Genomic DNA, 17,827 nt, shown 5'->3' with positions numbered 1-17,827 from the left:
GTCTTAAAATAATTGATGGATGTTATAGATATATACATATATGCATATTGTTTGCTCCTCCCATAAATGACTGCAAGCTCAGATTTTAATATTAAAATAACGTTTTCATTTCTGTTAATTTGCTACATGCATAATAATAATTTTTTAAGTTGGATATGGATACACATGGGTGCATCCATAACAAAAATTGTGATTGCATTTGTTGTGCTGTCATCTGTGTATGTCAATGCCTATTAATTCTTAGAAGTATTTTGGACTCATCTGTGCCTTATCTTTATTCTCTAGAAAAAGTTACCTTTGATAATTCAACATATGGATAGAAATGGCCAAATATTAGAAGTTGAATCAAAAACATTTAATATTCAAGGGAGGGGACTCCAAATGATATTTTTAGTTATTTCTGAACTAAAGCTAAATTATCACATTCCAGATACTGTGAGTGTTCTACGCCACTGTTAAATACTTTTTGTAAAACAAAAAATATTTTTACGCACTTTCAGTGCTAAATGCCCTCCTACCTAATTTTGGAAAGCCTCTCAGAAGTAGTAACCACTTCTGCAATCTAGTTTTGAAGCAAAAAATACAAAGCTGATGAAGGAGATAATTATTAAAAGCATCTAATCCTAATCCATCATTTTACTAAGGAAATGTGTATTCTCAGTAGAACATTTTCTGGTGCTTTTTCATGTCCTGAGACAACAGTGCATGCTTCAGCCCCTAGTGGTAAGGGCAACTAACAAAGATCTCAGAATAAGTTCTGCCCTTTGTGAACCCCTTTTGTTTCTTTGCAATTTGGAACTGCTAAAGATTGATCAGTCTCTGGTCTGAGAGATCCCTGAGGAGCACTGCCATGGTGATCATATGGATACAGAAATTATATCCCTCTAGTAGCAATTAAAAATGGAGATCCTTAAAGGTTTTCCGAACACCAAGCTAAGCTTTCCAGATCTGTTTTGCTCAAGGTGATCAGGCAGCCACTGTGCAACACAGAATTGAGGCCTTAGCTACTAATGAGCTGTATGTTTGCTGGGTCAGAGTCTGATCTGTATCATGGCATGTGCATCTGTTTGTGTAACATTATGTGTGAGCTGGATAAAAACATGAATGGAGTTAGTTCTGCTTTGCAGGTGTCACTCTTTATTACATTTTAGTTTCTTTAGAGAAATTAGGTCATCCACCTCCAAAGCTTCCAAGAGTAAATTAAAAACTTTGGTATGTTTTAGGAGTTATTAGTTGTATACAGTAGATGCTTAGAGATAAATTAGAATTGAAATGGCAATTTTTATCTATTTGTGAAACAGGAAGAGGATACTTTCTGGTATAGCAGAACATCTTACTTTGACCTTCCTGCATGTGACAATAAAATTTTAGAAATACAGAAGAAAAGTATAAATATATGTTATATAGTCACAAGCCTCGACAGGACTGAAGAAAACCTCACAAAAAAATCAAAAATCTTGAGAAGTCATCAAGGATTCAACAAAGACTAATTAACTTGTGTAATTGATATTGTTACAGATCAAGACGATTCATTCCATAACATAATCTCTCCCTGATAATTTTGTGTAACTAACCAGAACAAACTTAGTCATATGCTAAAAAGATGTAATCAGTGAAAACTAAAGTACTCTATAAGTACCACTAATTTCTACACACATCATTGATGTCATACTTCAGGAGATGTTTATTACATGTAATGTTTTATTTTCAAGTATTATTTCTTTCATATAGAAATACTGTTAACAGAAAAAAAAAAATCAGTCAAGACTCCTTATGGTTCATTCAAGATAATTTTCTACAACTACATTTTCCACCTATCTATGAAAGTGGAAGTTCTCACGGGAATTTCAAGCTTTTAATACTTAAAGCTTATCTGTAGTGTGTCCTACAGATAGCTGACGGGAGACTAAAGACCAAACTGGTCTGTTCCCTTAGAGGAATTCTATTTGTGTATTTTTTCATTTTGAAAGTATAATCATACAGTGTTGAAATTACATATTTAGACATTGCAGCTTAAACACAAGTGACCATTTCAGATATTCTTTTACTTAGGAAAAACCGATGATGCAAAAGCTTCAGAAAAAGTGAAAACTCCGCTGAAAGGAGCCTCCATACAGAGATCTCCGTCAGATGCAGGGAAGAGCAGTGGTGATGAAGGGAAAAAGCCTCCCTCTGGCATTGGGAGATCAACTGCTACAGGGTCATTTGGATTCAAGAAGTCTGGGTTGGGATCTTCTACCATAATCACCACAAGTGGAGCAACGATCACAAGCGGGTCAGCAACGCTAGGAAAAATGCCAAAATCCTCAGCCATCAGTGGGAAATCCAATGCAGGGAGGAAGACGAGCTTAGACGGCTCCCAAAATCAGGATGACGGCGTCCTGCATGTGAGCTCAAAGACAACTCTGCAGTACCGGAGTCTGCCTCGCCCCTCGAAATCCAGCGGCAGCGGGATCCCCGGCCGGGGCGGCCACCGCTCCAGCACCAGCAGCATCGACTCCAACGTGAGCAGCAAGTCTGCAGGTGCTGCTGCCACCAAACTGCGAGAGCCAAGCAAGATCGGGTCCGGGAGGTCCAGCCCTGTCACCATCAACCAGACGGACAAGGAAAAAGAGAAAGTGGCCGTGTCAGATTCTGAAAGCGTCTCACTGTCCAGCTCTCCTAAATCCAGCCCAACTTCTGCAAGCGCCTCTGGCACACCAGGACTAAGACAGCCAGGATCCAAATACCCAGATATTGCTTCCCCCACGTTTCGAAGGTTAGTGCGTTTCTATGATTCCCTGAAGTTGCAATATATAAAGCAGGGATTTTCAGTATGTTGAAGTACTGTGCAAAAAGCTTTTTCAGGGAATATTTTGCCACAAACAACTCAAGTACAGGAAAATAAAAGGGCAGTATTTTTTTCATACAACACAATGATTTATTTGAGATTTGAAGACCTTCCCAGACCTGAAATGGCTGCTCCCTGAGGTTTAAGCATTTTAGGTACATCCCCATAACCACAGTTTGAAGCTTAGAAGGTGGAATCACTGATCCTTATGGGCCCCTTCCTACACAAGATGTTCTGTGATTCTAAGTTCAGCCACATGTGCAGTTTCTTCTCAATACTGCAATAAACCCCCAAAGGGAAGAAGGACCCTATGTTCAGGCACATTCTCTCAATGGAACAGGCATTGCCACATTCTGGATGGAGAACTGAAGAGCTCTTTAAATTATAGAGTTAGATTTGCTTTCCCATTGTTGGCAGCATCAGCTACAAACACTTCATTATCTTAGCAGCTTCGTTCCATTTTTTGACACAAGCATTGGCAAGGCTAAATTTCAATTGTAAATGCTCTATTGTAACATTTCTGGAAGTATAAATCTGGATGAGTGAGTGCTCCATGAATTGGGATGGAGCACTTGCACTGCTGGAGACAAAGCCGACAGTGCCCTCTTGTGCCTACTTACCAAAACATCATCTCCAGGCAGCTGGGGAGCTGCAGCTTAGTTTTGTGGGCTTGGCAAAATGTAAAACGGGTTCTTATCTTGCTAGACATGCTTACTTTACATCATGATAACTTTTGCATTTTTTTACCTTTAATTTATAAGCTGTACATTAACTGCAGCTTAAAATATTTCCAGAAATACATTAAAACATTGCATGACCTTTTAGTTCAAATTTTAGAGGACTCGAAGTCTATTTTTTCATCATCACTATAGAATTTTCATATCTAGAGTTGCTGGAAGATATTATAACTGTGACATACAATTTTATCATTCCTGCCCTTGGAGACAAACTGAGCCCATTTAGCCATGGTGCAGTTTATTCTGAGTGGTTACTACATGACTGATGACCACATGACCATCTGTGCAAAAAAAAACAAGAGGGGAATTTTGCACAAATACTTAGATGTTTATTAAAATATGAAGGATTTAGCATTTTGCAAGTGTTTGTTGCAATCATTTAAGCAGATTTGAGAGAAGAGGAGTTTAAAAGCTAATGACTTGGGAATGCTTAATTACTGAATTTGGGTGAAAGTGTAATCTGTTTATGAACTAGGAAGACAAAAATGTGATTATTTTACCTCTCTCTGGGAGGGTCTGTGCAAACAAAGAGCACGTCTCAATAGGAGTGAGTAAGAGCAGTTATAAAGAAACAAGCCATGATAATTGTGATATGGTTAAGTGAATTTAAATTTGTGCTGTGATTGATCAACTAGGTAGGCGTGATTTTCGTAGCAGTAATTAAAAATGTGTAGTTTGGCTCTTAGGATGTTGCGCCATGAATGTTTAATGCGGCTATCAGTTTCTCTAAAGCTATTTGTTTTACATTTAGGTTGTTTGGTGCCAAGGCAAGTGGTAAAGCTGCCTCTGCACCCAGTACTGAAGGTGTGAAACCCACATCGGCAATGCCCAGCCCTAGTACCACATTGGCACGGCAAGGCAGCCTGGAATCGCCATCCTCGGGCACAGGCAGCATGGGCAGTGCAGGTGGGCAAAGTGGTAGCAGCAGCCCCCTCTTCAGTAAACCTTCGGACTTAAATGCAGATGTTGTAAGCTTAAGTCACTCCCTGGCTTCCAGTCCTGCCTCAGTGCACTCTTTCACATCAGGTGGTCTTGTGTGGGCTGCAAACCTGAGCAGCTCTTCAGCGGGCAGTAAGGACACACCAAGTTACCAGTCCATGACTAGCCTTCACACCAGTTCCGAGTCTATTGACCTCCCTCTTAGCCATCATGGCTCTCTCTCTGGACTGACAACAAGCACTCAGGAGGTTCAGAGCCTGCTCATGAGGACTGGAAGCGTCAGATCTACTCTTTCGGAAAGGTGAGCTTGCCTATAGATATAGTGACCACAAAATAAGTGAGAGGCAAAAGGACAGGAGCCAAAAAAATAAACCCTCCACCTTTTTTGTTAAAAGGACGCTGTTTAATTAGCAGCTTCGTCCTTCATGTAATAAAAGGAAGGAAGAAAAGAGAACTGAAAGGCATTGTGATGTGGAATCAACTGCCTTTTAAGGTTTTACAAGCACTTTTTCTACCTTGAGAATTTTTTGAGTTTCCTTGTTCTGGAGACGGTGAGAGAAAAGGGGGAAAATTGTCTAACTAAAGGCAAGTGTAAACAGCCAAGAGGCACATAATGATTCCTGCAGCAGGATCCACCTGCTGTCCCAGCATTTGGCAGTTCCAAAACAAGCAAACCTCCAGCTGGGGGACCCCTGCTTTTCTCTTCCCATTAGCTGAAAGCACAGGCAGAGCTGGTGTGTCCTGGTCTTCAACTGACCAGTCTTGCCTTAAAATACTCAGTCTTGACAAGTTTCTTCTTACACGGTAATCATTACACGGATCCTTACTGAAGTGCAGCTTCACTGGCAGGGAGACAGTTTACAAGATGAGATTCTTTTTGTATGATCAGTCCTGGCAAGTGCCCAGAACAGACAAAAAAATGCAAGAAAATGTTTTTCTGTTTGCTCTATTAAAGAATTTTTTTATATGCAGACATTTTACCATTTAAGTTACATTATAAAAGGTGCGACCAGTCTGGCACAGTTGAACCAAGATTTTTTCTTTGTTTTTTTTTTCCTTTTTTTAATTTTTTTTTTTTTCTTTTTGAAACATTTATCTGGCTTTGGAAGGAGAGAAAAAAAATAATCTTTTCTAGGAACTAAGTAACTTCCATTTCCCATGAAAATTTTCAGGATTTGACAGTGAAACTCTTATCTCACATGTGGACTGTAAAATCAATAATAAATATTTCATTAGCCTTTGATTCAAAAAATGAAATTTTACTGAATCAGTCAAAAATATTTTAAACTTAATTTGTTTTTTAACATCCCAAACATTTTAAGGAGAAAAGACCTTTAACATACAACATAGAGTTTTTTTGCCCTTTATTATATAAACTCAGAGATTGTTCAATACCCATCCTTTGCATAGAAGGAATTCACTTTCAGTAAGCCAGCATTTAAAAAAACCTCATAATCAAAACATTGAGAAATCTAGATGGAAACTTTTCATAGATTTCATTTTCTTATGTTGCATTCATAAGTATTACTATATCAGCTAAAAATCACACCTCTTACTAATATACAAATTATATTACAATTATATACTAATATATTATTTTAATAATTATAAAAGATATATATGTACCAATATAACATACACTAACAATATGTAGTATTGTTAACAATATAGTCGTTATAAATACACTGATACACAAGCAATTTGTAGTTTGCACTTTGCCCTTAATTTTTACATAGATATTTGAATTTGTGTACTATGCACTGAATGTGACAATATTTCTTAAAAGGTCAGTTATTAATACTAAGCTTACAAAATCCTTCACTGCCACATATATGGATGATGAGGTCACTAGAATGATGTGGACCAGTATGAATTCATGCCAAAAATTATATTGATACACAGGTTCTTAAAAATCACGTTTCAAAAATTAATGGCTTGGCAGAAGTTTCTGAGCAACCTCCACTGCTAATACTTTATGTATTTGTTCAGTGACTTAATTTCAGTGGTTCCAAATACTTTGCTGTTGGCAATATTTTTAAGTTTCAGATTAGTCCATATGGGGATATTATGATTGAGTCCAGTGAGAGCCATTGTTCATGTTGATCTGGCCTCAAAACAAATATATGTACCTAGAGTAAATGGTGTCATTTCTTGAATTATAGCCCCAACAGGGTTTTTGCAGTTCGATTTTTCTAAAAGGTCTGATACAAGTGCTGAGTTTCTAAATGCTTTTATGCATGAAAACTTACTTGTAGCAAAGTATTTTTCCACAACAAAAGCATTGATTTGCAACTTTGGAGACAGATATGCTTGGCAGCACATTATGTCCTTTTTTCTTTGTAATCTCATATTTGAAATGCCTTTCATTATACTAATTATAGCATGGCATAGCATAAAAAATTATCTGCAAGGAGTTTTTTTTTTCTTTTTCTTCAGTCACCCTAGAGCTTGCAAAAGGCTGAATCAGCAGTCCTTACAAAATCAGAAAGCCGAAAGTGCACCATGAGGTACAACTAGCAAGCAACATAAAGTCTGTGCAGAGAAAATGCAGGAAAAAACTGAAAGAGAGGAGAGAGCTAATGATAGATGATATAAAAAAAAAATCAGATTTGTTTCATTGAAGCATTAGCTGTAATTTGGTGGATAAGTATCAGTAATGGAAAGCATACTAAGAGGAAATGAAAAGGTTGAAGTTATCTTCAGTTTACTGGTCCTGATGAACTTTTCATTTCCAAGCTTCAGGCAGAGCCTGAAACCCTGAAGTCATTAGAATTGGAGAAAAGTTTTCAAAGGGTCTCTGCTGAGGAAAGAGTGAGGAGGAGAGCAGGGATGTAGAGCAAGGACATTATGGGAAGGCCAGTTTGCCTGGAAAAATACAGAAGACATTAAACAAAATAGGTTAAGTAACAAATAACATGAGATTGGTCATTAACAGCCTTTTAAATAATAAAGGCTAATTTAATTCATTGGCAGGAAAATATCCTCTCTGAATGGCAGAAAAATAGTAACTGCAATAAAAATCCTGAATTTACTAAAGCTTTAAGTGCTATTCCTAATAACACTCTTATAAGCAAATGGGAGGAAAAAGTTCTAGTTGGTAAAGAGTTACTGAAGGTGAGTGACCAAAGGCTGATTGGTCTGAAGGGATATACAGGGCAGGATGTATTTACATAGGTACAAAATGGAAAATAGTGAGGCTATCTTGCAGTACATGTGTACAGAGCTGTAGTGCCATGCTGGGAAAAAGCATTTTGAAAATGAAAATGTTGCATATGAGTTTTAGAAAGTAAATATCCCATTGTCCTTAATACTTTGGGACATCAAGTTTTAGGAAGGAACAGCTGGAAGGAACACAGAAAATGAGGACAAAATCTCAGAGTACCTCTGCATTTTCTTTGAAGGAAAATAGCCCCTGACTGCCTCCAAAAAAAGAGTCACCTTTCATGGAGACAGCAAATCTGCAAGGTCTCTGCTATTTTTGCCCCCGTCTCTCCAGGGATGCTCAGACTTTGCCCACAGTTTTCAGGCTGCCCACTGAGTGATGGTACGGCATCAACGCAGAGCTCCCTGACGGCTCCTGGAGTGCAGTGTCAGAGTTCACTCTAGCCAAATTCTGTATCATTCAATGAGATTCTGTTGCATTGTAACAACCAGAAAATAGACTCAGTAAAAGAAAGCAAAATATTTTTTTTCCAGAAGGAAATTATTTTGCATCTCTCTTAGGCCTTTTGATGGTTTTGCACTAGCAGTATTCAGAAAAGTCTAATTCTACTGTCGTAGCAGTGTAGCTCCCTATATGGGAGGACACTTGTACCTTACAGCAATTCAGAGGGATTAAAATGATCATGCAGGTACTTATACTCTAAAATAAAACCATCTTCTGGGGTTAATTGAAAATATTACTGCCTTAGTTGTAAAATTTTCCAAGTGGACACATCACCAGTAGTTCTTTCAAACCTTTAATTGCTGTTGAGCATTGCAAATTTGTAACTTTCTTCTGCTTAATCTGAAGGACACGGCAAGGAAGGCATAAAAATGCAGAAATATAGAAATAAACAATGTTCTGATCAGCAGTAATAGCTGCATTTTAAGATTAGCAGAGTGGAAGTGGTTTTTTTACTTACATGACTGGCTTTCTCTAGTTTGCTTTAAAAGAATGTGTAGTTTTGAGTTCTATGAAAGTGCATTGAAATCCACTTAAGCCCTTCAAGACTTTCAATTATTTGAAATTATCATAACTGATAGTTGTGGTTTTTAAGGTGTGAAACAGTGCATCACGTATCAGATTTTCTTATATGCCTAGCCTTTGTAGAAACTAATTTGTAAGACCCATATCAGCTTGGCCCAGCCTGTCATGGAGCTCCCTCACTGTTTCTTAGCTTGGAATAATTTGTTTTATTCCTTAGCAGCTCTGAAAGAGTTAGATGTAGCTCAAGGATATGCTATTATGGCCCTTTCCCAAGATAACCTCATCACCAAGGGCAGGTAGGAAAATGGGGAATGTAAGGCTTCCTGTAATTTCCCTCATAGAAGTTATAGTCAGTTTCAGCAGTTTAAAATAAACAAAAGAGAATGAGATACAGTGGGCTTGATAATTTCAGCCTATGTCTTCATCTTTTTGCAAGATTGCTTTTTCCAATTTACCTAGCAAAGGAAAATATCAGGAATATTATTATATTCTCATCCTCACTTTATATTGCTCTTTGTCCATGTATGCATTGCTTCTTTCAGGAAAGGACTGTCTTTATTATCATTATCAACTCTAGAGATGTGAGGTAAATTAAGTTCTGTTTCCCAAAAGTCCAGTTTCTGTGGAAGCAATGAACCCAGCTTTTAGAGGATGAGTGATTTCAGATATTAAAAAGATAAGGGCAGTTATTGGTCTGAAGTAATAGTTACATGAAACTTTGCTTAATGGTTTCATATAATTATCTAAAATCTAGGAGGATCTTTGTAAGCATTATTATTTTAAAAACACACAATGAGCTTTTGCTACACTTACTTTAATGCAGTTGCAATAATTCCATGTTTATGTTGAGGAATATTCATGCCTATTTCATTTGATGATCTGAATTCAAAAGATTTTTGGAAAATCTTATGGTCAATCTTAACCTACTTATATGACTGGCATACCTTTTGGCTTGTGGGTTGGTTTAAAGGAGAACTGACTCCCTTATTTTTAGATGATGTACTATAGATTATTTTATATAAATATATCTCCAGGTCAAAGTAATATTGGAAAATACATTGTTCATTTGCACTTTTAAGTTGCATAAGAAACTGGTGTTTTGATCATGTTTATTCATCTTGAAATTTAGAGGTGCATAAAGGTAAATGAAGGAACATCAAGGGCTGCATTTCTCTGTGAAGAAAAAAAAAAGTGAATCATTCATTCAAATTTATGTTTTCTTTTTGCCAACTATTCTAGGTCCTGTTAGTTATGTTGGGAGCAAAATGCTGAAAATACAGTCCTCTGTCTGACATGGGCCATGGGATTACTCCACATGGATCATGATAACTGGGCCTGTGCTGAAATACTGCTGATTTTCTCCTTTCATTTGCTTTCTCCAAATGCAGAACAAGGCCCTTTATTTAACTAGTAAAATTGTCTCTAAAATTTACTGGTGGTAAAATAGTTTACTTCCATTTGCCCAACCCCTGATAGTAATGCACTGTCCATGCCAGCAGTGTTTTCACTGCCTTTATCTGCTAGGATCAAGGATACATGACAGTAGGACTCCCATCACCCACAGCACAACAGGAAACACCTTTAATAAGGGTGTTTCTTGGGTAGCAAGGGTCCTAAGTTACTGCTGCTCTCAGAGGTGTGATTATGATATGTAATACAGAAGCTTTCAAAAGCCATTTTGCCATTTGATCCATGTGATGGCGCTAAACTGTGTTCTAAAGCGAGAGAACTTTGCAATACTTACTTGATGATAACTATTTCAAACCACACCAACCGGAGACCAATTTTCCAACACTTTATGATGAAATGCTGAAATGGCACTTGGAAGGAGGGCTAGTGGGTGCTCTTCCAGTGATGGGGTTTAAATGAGGAAAACTCCATCCATGTGTTTTGGGTATTCAGCCACTCTGACGCTTTGTGTGCAGGAAAATGGAACAACATCGCTCTGGTGCCAGTTTTCATTGTCCCCACCATCACCTTACAGTGTGAGCCCCTCAACAACAGAAAGCCAAGTGTCTGAATCTTTAGGACATATTTCTACATGCAGAGCTGTCATTTGGCTTCTGGCAAGGCCATGCTGCCTCTTAGCAGGTGCCACAGCCTTCATTTCTTTTGGAAATCTATTGCCTTATCATAAGCAACTGTGAAAAATAAAGATTCACACTGTGACCATATGATTCTCACACAGATTGCAGAGAAAAGCTGTAGAAAGGTTAGAAATAGTAAAGAAGCACTTCTTTCTGACTTGGACAGTCTCCAAATTACTATTGACCCAGCCCAGAGCATGTCTAGATGAAAAATGAATGTGCAGCAGTCCATGTCCTATTGTTCCTTCCAACGAGTAAAGGATTCATCATGAAAGTTATATTAAAAGAAGTTAAATGACCTTCTGTTATTCACACAAACCTAGAGCTTTAAAATTTGTGATTCTGAACAGTCCTGTTTGCTGTATGTCCTTAGGGATTTTTTTTTTGTTTTAACAGCATGCAGCTTGACAGAAATACACTACCCAAAAAGGGATTAAGGTATATATATTTTTGAGCATGACTGCTGCTTCTCTATTTTCCTGTAACCTCTTCTATGCTGCCTTTATTTTTCTATCTCCTTCTGTTGATCCTGTTTACGACAGAGCTCTTGGAATTTCAATTCAAACCATAAAATGTAAATTTTAACAATGGACTTTTTCTTTCCATGTCTGCCTAAGGAATAAGTCTTCTTTCAAGATATACCATGGAAAGTAAATACTATTAGGGATAATTTCCTTATGGAATGAATCTTTAAAAGGCATTGAATCCTGGAGAGCTAAAAGAGACAGAACAATATATTTATGCAATTCAATAGGTCTAATTATTGAAAACATTATGGAGAAAAACAAGATTTTAGAGGTGGATCTGACTTTGGACTCATGCAAACACTCATGCAGTTTAAACTGGAGAGCTACTGAAGGGTAGGGCTAGAAAATACTAATTTTACTATCCAAGGTATGTAAGTATAAAATGTTTGCTGCTCCATACAGTTTTCTTGGTCCTTATCCAGCAATACAGAGTCCAGCTTTGCTACTAATACTTCACTAAATTCTGTCTTCATCACAGAATTTATCTACCCTCTTCTCTCCTCCATGGTGAAAAGAGCAGATTATTAGGTAACTTGGTTAGTCTCATGAGGCATGGAAGCCCATCTCCCCAATCCAGGAAGAAGATTTGGCAAGCAAGGATATATGTGCATGCACACAGACACTGCGGCTTTCTAATAACTGAGATTGCACCATTAAATCTCCTGAGTTATGAGTAAATATTTGTGAAATTTTAAGATAGTGCTAAACTGTTGTCACTATAATGCACCTTCTGACGTTCTGCACTAGCTGTTCCTTAATAAGAATTTAGTCAACATTTTTATCATCACAGAACAATCACTTTGGATTTGGAGAGAATGGAAAAGGTGGAAGACATTAAAGGCATAATGAGGACCCTGTGAGGATAATAAGGAATGATCAAAGTTTGTGGCTGTACACCTGTAATGGTGGCTGAAAGCTGAAAGTGAATTGGAGTGGGAATAATGCTTATAGGCATATAAAAAAAGATCAGTTATCCCAGGAAAAAAAATCTGTTTGATTTAATGTGCAGAGCAGCCAGTCCAAAACTCACATCCTGATTTCTTGTTTTGCCATCTTTCCAATCTGATAACCACTCAGTAACTTTGTGCTCTACTACAATTATAGGCAAAGATCATAGTTGTATTTTTGAAAGGAGAAAGGAAGTTAATATTTAATAAGGTCAAGATGGTTTACTGCTGTAAAATACTGTACAACACCCCAAGCACAACACAAGAACTTACATGTTCTTTTAATTTTCTCTCTAAGCAGAAACACTTGTGCCTCACAAGCCTGAAGCCAGAATATCAAAAGCCCTTTCTACACTGCTGTTTTGGGGAACACTGATGGCTCATGACAGTAGCAAAGGAGGTGTTCATTTCTCAGCAGGATTTTGTCTGAATGAAGCATTTCATTCTGATTTTCAGACATTGCTGAAAACAAATCTCTTGATTAAGACCCACACTGTCTGCACATTTTAATGTTTAATCACTGCCAGAATTGTCTTTCTTCCAGCTCAGCCAAGGCTGGACCCAGTGAGTTACCAGTTCTCCCTCTTGGCCCACATGTCACATTGCACTTGTTTTATTGGTTTACCATAGGAAGCAGTTGATTAATTATTTGATTGCCAAACTTCTTCCTTCCAGAGAACTTCTTTCTGCTAATTTTTTATTTTTCCTGTCCCTTTCCCTCCCCTCAGTTTGGGGCAGGACACAATGTCAGGTAGCATTCAGAGCAGCGCATCTAGTGCATATGACCATGAGTAGCTGTCATTACCAATGCAAACTCCTCTTTCAGAGTTGTTGATCTGTTTCACTCCTGTTGTCTAATCAGTTGCCCACATGATGTGTGACAGATGTCATTTTGTAAGTGGTTACTAACGTTACTTGGCTTCTATTCTGCCTATCCACATCCTAACCATACGGCTTCCAAGCTTTTGCATCAACCTGTACACTTCCTATAGCTTTGATGTCCTTTTCTGTCAGCTCAGTTGTCTGTCTGCTATGGTTTATCATCCTGTCTCTTCAAAAGAAGGGAAGGCTGTTTTGGGGAGGGGGATGAAGAGTAAGGGGGGGTTCAAGTCCTGTATGTTTTCAGTGTAACCCAATGGTAAACTGTATCTAGTTAAAATCTCTGGTCATAATCACTTGACTGGACTTGATGTTTTCCTAGGGATTTGTTCTGTCTAACTGGTGAAGGGTATTTATGTGACAGCTGTTTCTTTCTAAGGCATCACCTTGTCATTGTCTTGAGCATGCCAGCTGTGGTTTTTCAGATACACACCATCATCCCGGCAGACAAGTCAGGAGGAAGGCAAGGAATGGCTGCGCTCCCATTCAACCGGAGGCCTGCAGGACACTGGCAGTCAGTCCCCGCTTGTCTCTCCTTCAGCTATGTCTTCATCTGCAACTGGAAAATATCACTTTTCCAACCTGGGTAAATGCTGTTTCCCTTCACTGTTTCTCCCTCTCTTTAATGGAACCATAAAATTCAGCTGTACATATTTCTTAGTCTGCCAGACTAGGTAGTTTATTTTTAACATCGTCATCACCATATTATTGTACCTCACTAATGAGGGGAAACTCATAGTGTGGCTAATGAAGTGGGTCAAGGTACCACCTATTTTGCAGAGAGGAAAAAAAGGATAGATTCTTTATGACTTGACCAAGGAGATAAATTTTGAGGGAGAGTGGAAATTAGCTTCTAGTTCAAAGCTATTCATCTTTTAGATTTCATAGTCAGTAGGATTCTTTTCAATGATTCCAGGGAATGTCAGAAACTAAACATTGCATTTTTCCTACAGAGGTTTGCTTTGAGATAGACCTTTTCAATGTGTTTCAGTAGCTGGACCTGGCTATAACTGCACTGGGCCAATCCAAACCTAACCTTGAATGTAATATAGTATTTTGGGATGACATTGCAGTTTTATTTGTTTACGAACCAAATTTTAGATTTGGTTCTTCTGAATATTGTTTCAAATTAATCCAACACAAGTTTATTTTTTTATAGTATTATTTCTTTCTTTAATTCTGAATAAAACCCACTTCTCTCCACTGAATTTGTCACATACTTAGGTTCGCAATGAGCTTTTTATGATTTAGGCCCCTAGTAAGGAATTACTAACATCCTTTGAAGAATTAAGACTTCTATCTCTCTGTCACAACTTATGGCATCTGTAGGTTACGATCACTCAAAAGAAATTTGATCAGACATACACATGTTAGTCTTTACTACATACAGGAAAAGAAGTTGAGCTAAGCTACTTTTAAAAATGAAATTGGATCCTCGTTAAACAAGCCACTGCTTTGAATTTTCCTCCTGTAGTTTTAGACAGTTTTTTCCATGTCACAGTTATAGGCAGTGTTTTTTCACTATATTATTTTCTGTTTACAATCATGGCATTTTCTTTCTGTTCATAGTTCTTGTGTACTCACAATAGAGAGAAATAAGATCATGGGGTTTAAAAGTTATTTTTTCATTGTCCTTTGCTTTATTTCAGTTTTCATAGCCCTGTGGAATAATTTGCTCTTACAACACAGCTGTTCTGGTAGTTTATAACTTAGGACACATCTTGGATGATCTAAACTAAAAGTCCAAATACTGAGGCTGAATTTGGCTAGACAGTTAGCTTTTTCTCCTCGGCATTGAGGTTGTGTGGTCCAGGGGAACCATAGCTAGGCTTTCCTTCCTACTGGCAAAAGAGCTTTGTGAAAGCTTAAAGTAGGTTCATCAACACTGTTCTTGATTTCAACCGTGTCTGACTACACCTCTTTATTAGGATGAGATTTAACTGAGGCCTTTGCACAAATATTTAACCTAATATAGTGGTAGGCGTGCTCCTGTAAATCAAAGGATAAGTATCTTATATATGCAAATAAACTTTGGCCTTAACAGCAGTCAGTAATAAAGGTATATAACTATGAAATACAGATACTGATTCATTAGAAGAGCTGCTTATAAAAGTACTTATGACCTCTTATTCCTTGTTAACTTTTGAATCTCCCCCATTGATTTTCTATGGGCTGCCAAAGGGTGTTCAGACACCAGTGTTAGCATTACCATGTGCTTTACAGGATTAATGTCACCCAGCTCTTTTGAGGCCATCTGCTCCACCTTTTTGTTGAAGCTTTAAATGTAGGAATAAAAGCCTTCCATTGTCTCAACAGCATGAAGTCCACCTAACTGTGCTAGTCCTACATTAAAATTTTGTGCAGAAGCACAAATGGAAATGTGCTTCAATAATAAAGCTTTTTATTCCAGTGAGTCCAACCAGCCTATCACAGTTTAACCTTCCTGGACCCAGCATGATGCGTTCAAACAGCATCCCTGCACAGGACACCTCTTTTGATCTCTACGATGACTCCCAGCTGTGTGGCAGTGCTACGTCCTTGGAAGAGAGACCACGAGCAATCAGTCATTCAGGTTCATTCAGGGACAGCATGGAAGAAGGTAAGACTGAGTAACTACTTAAATTGACAAACACGTCCCAAAATAGATGTCCAAAACATAGTAAAATTTTAAAATATTTCTTCTGCACCCTGCACCACAGAAACTTAAATGATTTTGTGAAGCTTTTATTCATCCTGTTGAGTTGGACTCACAAGCCTTTCTTATCCTGAAACATGGAAGATTTCACACTGTTACTTTCACCCAGTAATAAGCAATGCTGTATGTATCTCATACATATACAAATCCCCTATCAGAAATTTTGGAGGAAAGGAAGCCATTCTTGGAAAATTATTCTTTTTCCTCTAAATCTGAAATGGCTGAACGTACCTTGACTACTGTGTTTCTCTGCTTTCTTAGTCCTACTTCTGTGCTTCCTTTTATTTCCCCAAACACCAGTGCTACTTAACATCTTCCTTTTGTAGTCATTTATATTCCTCACTTTCCTACAGTCTCCTGCAGCAAACACCATGCAAATTTCTTTATTGAAATTCTGTAATTTGAACTGACCTCACTACTTTATGCAGATTATTACTGTCTGCTTTCTTTAATGCTATCTGCAACATCTGGAACTTGGTGAATTTTTTTTTTTTTTTTTTTTGGTTTTGGGTTTCGCTCTTTTTTCATCCAGAGAGAACCTGACAACTCCTAATTAAATGCACTGTAACATTTTCTTCTAACTAACATTTCTGGTAAATCTGATTATTTGCGGAATTCCCATGAGTGCAAAGTCCTTAAATGCTTTAATTAAACAAAAAAGACAACTGAAACCCTGTGCAATTCATTCTGTAACAATCATCTTGCTTACTGCTAAGCGATGACAATGTAAATTATCTTTATAATAGGCAAATTAAAAAAGTCTTGCCTTAGCCTCAAAGGTCACAAGATAAAAGGAATAAAAAAAGTCCTACATAAAACAACAGACAAATAACGCTTCTACTTTTTGATTCCTTTTACTGTATTTTAGATGATATATCAGGCAGACATCTGGGTATGTAATACTAGCAGCAGGGTGCAGGACAACTCAAGCTGTGAGTTGTCAGCACAGAGAGGATGGCTGACTGCACGGAAGAATATCACATAATTCAAGGACAGAAGCTGACTACAGACCCTTTGCTGAGGAACACAATTATCAAAGGCAACACTGGAAGAGTAATAGAGAAAACAAAGCAATTAATGCCTAGAAAAAGAGGTGTTAAATGTAGAATTTCAGTAATGGGCCACCAGTGGGTTTGATGAAAGCTTTTTCATTAGTTCTGTTTCATATCCAGCTGGAGTGGATAACTGTGATCAACCTGAGTAAATGACAGTCAATGCAGCAGCAAGAAACAGTTTTCAGCAGTTTATGATCATTAGAGATTAACATGAAATGATGCTGTTAGAAGGTCAGATATATTTTAAGATAGGAGCTCTGAGGAAGGTTAAAGTGAAACAAGTGAGGTAATGCATGGTGCAGAATGGCAGTTTAGCTCAGACATTTAAACCAGAGACTGAAAATCAAACATACTTTGGAAGCCACTCCATTTCAGTGGTCAGTGTTCCACATTTCTGTAAATAGAAAACTAGATTTAAAGTCCATTTGGCTAATCCAAGTATTCTTGTAGTGTCTGTTTTTTGCAGACAGGTAGCTATTAAAGCAAAATACTTTTTTTTATCAAACCCTGGCAAATGATAAATATTCTAAAAAAACCCATCTTGTAAAACAAAAATAAAAAAGGTAATGAAATAAATTATCTTATTCAAAGTTGTCTGTGGGTATAGCCTTCCTCAGGAGAGTCATCAGAAGCACAAGGGGCAATTTTTTTTACAGTTTGCCATTTCCAGGTAAACCAGGAACTCCATTTCCTAAAGTGCAGCCCTACAGCATTCACTCAATGCTCTTGAGGCTGACTCCACTGAGGATTAAGGGAAATATGTCACTACTCCTCACAGTTACCCCTTCCCATGGACCACAACTACACGGGTCAACCTTTCTGAGGAAAGCTTGGGAGCTCACCCCACGGAATGTGAACTGTTTTCCAAAGCATATCTCTTACTAAAATAATTTGCTCAGCTTAGGACAGGTGTATAAACAGCTTGATTTCTGGTTTCTCTGA

At 37.7% G+C, this 17,827-nt stretch overlaps 1 protein-coding gene across 9 annotated transcripts in view; it reads left to right on the top strand.

Annotated features, from left to right (window-relative positions):
• NAV3 (neuron navigator 3) overlaps nt 1–17,827 on the top strand; it is a 511,162-nt gene that overhangs the window by 448,439 nt on the left and 44,896 nt on the right. For 6 of the 9 annotated variants that reach the window (XM_071423373.1, XM_071423374.1, XM_071423370.1 and 3 more), the window contains 5 exons: nt 2,053–2,758; nt 4,319–4,807; nt 11,179–11,220; nt 13,561–13,721; nt 15,546–15,734. In XM_071423373.1, the coding sequence (XP_071279474.1) occupies nt 2,053–2,758; nt 4,319–4,807; nt 11,179–11,220; nt 13,561–13,721; nt 15,546–15,734 (1,587 nt within the window). The remainder of the gene's footprint in view (nt 1–2,052; nt 2,759–4,318; nt 4,808–11,178; nt 11,221–13,560; nt 13,722–15,545; nt 15,735–17,827) is intronic. The other 3 variants (XM_071423375.1, XM_071423371.1, XM_071423377.1) reach the window with 3 other exon arrangements.

This window comes from Agelaius tricolor, unplaced genomic scaffold (assembly GCF_023055355.1).
Source record: "Agelaius tricolor isolate 1412-34295 unplaced genomic scaffold, bAgeTri1.0.p SCAF_3, whole genome shotgun sequence".
Classification (NCBI taxonomy): domain Eukaryota; kingdom Metazoa; phylum Chordata; class Aves; order Passeriformes; family Icteridae; genus Agelaius; species Agelaius tricolor.
This window is presented reverse-complemented; position numbering and strand designations above follow the sequence as displayed.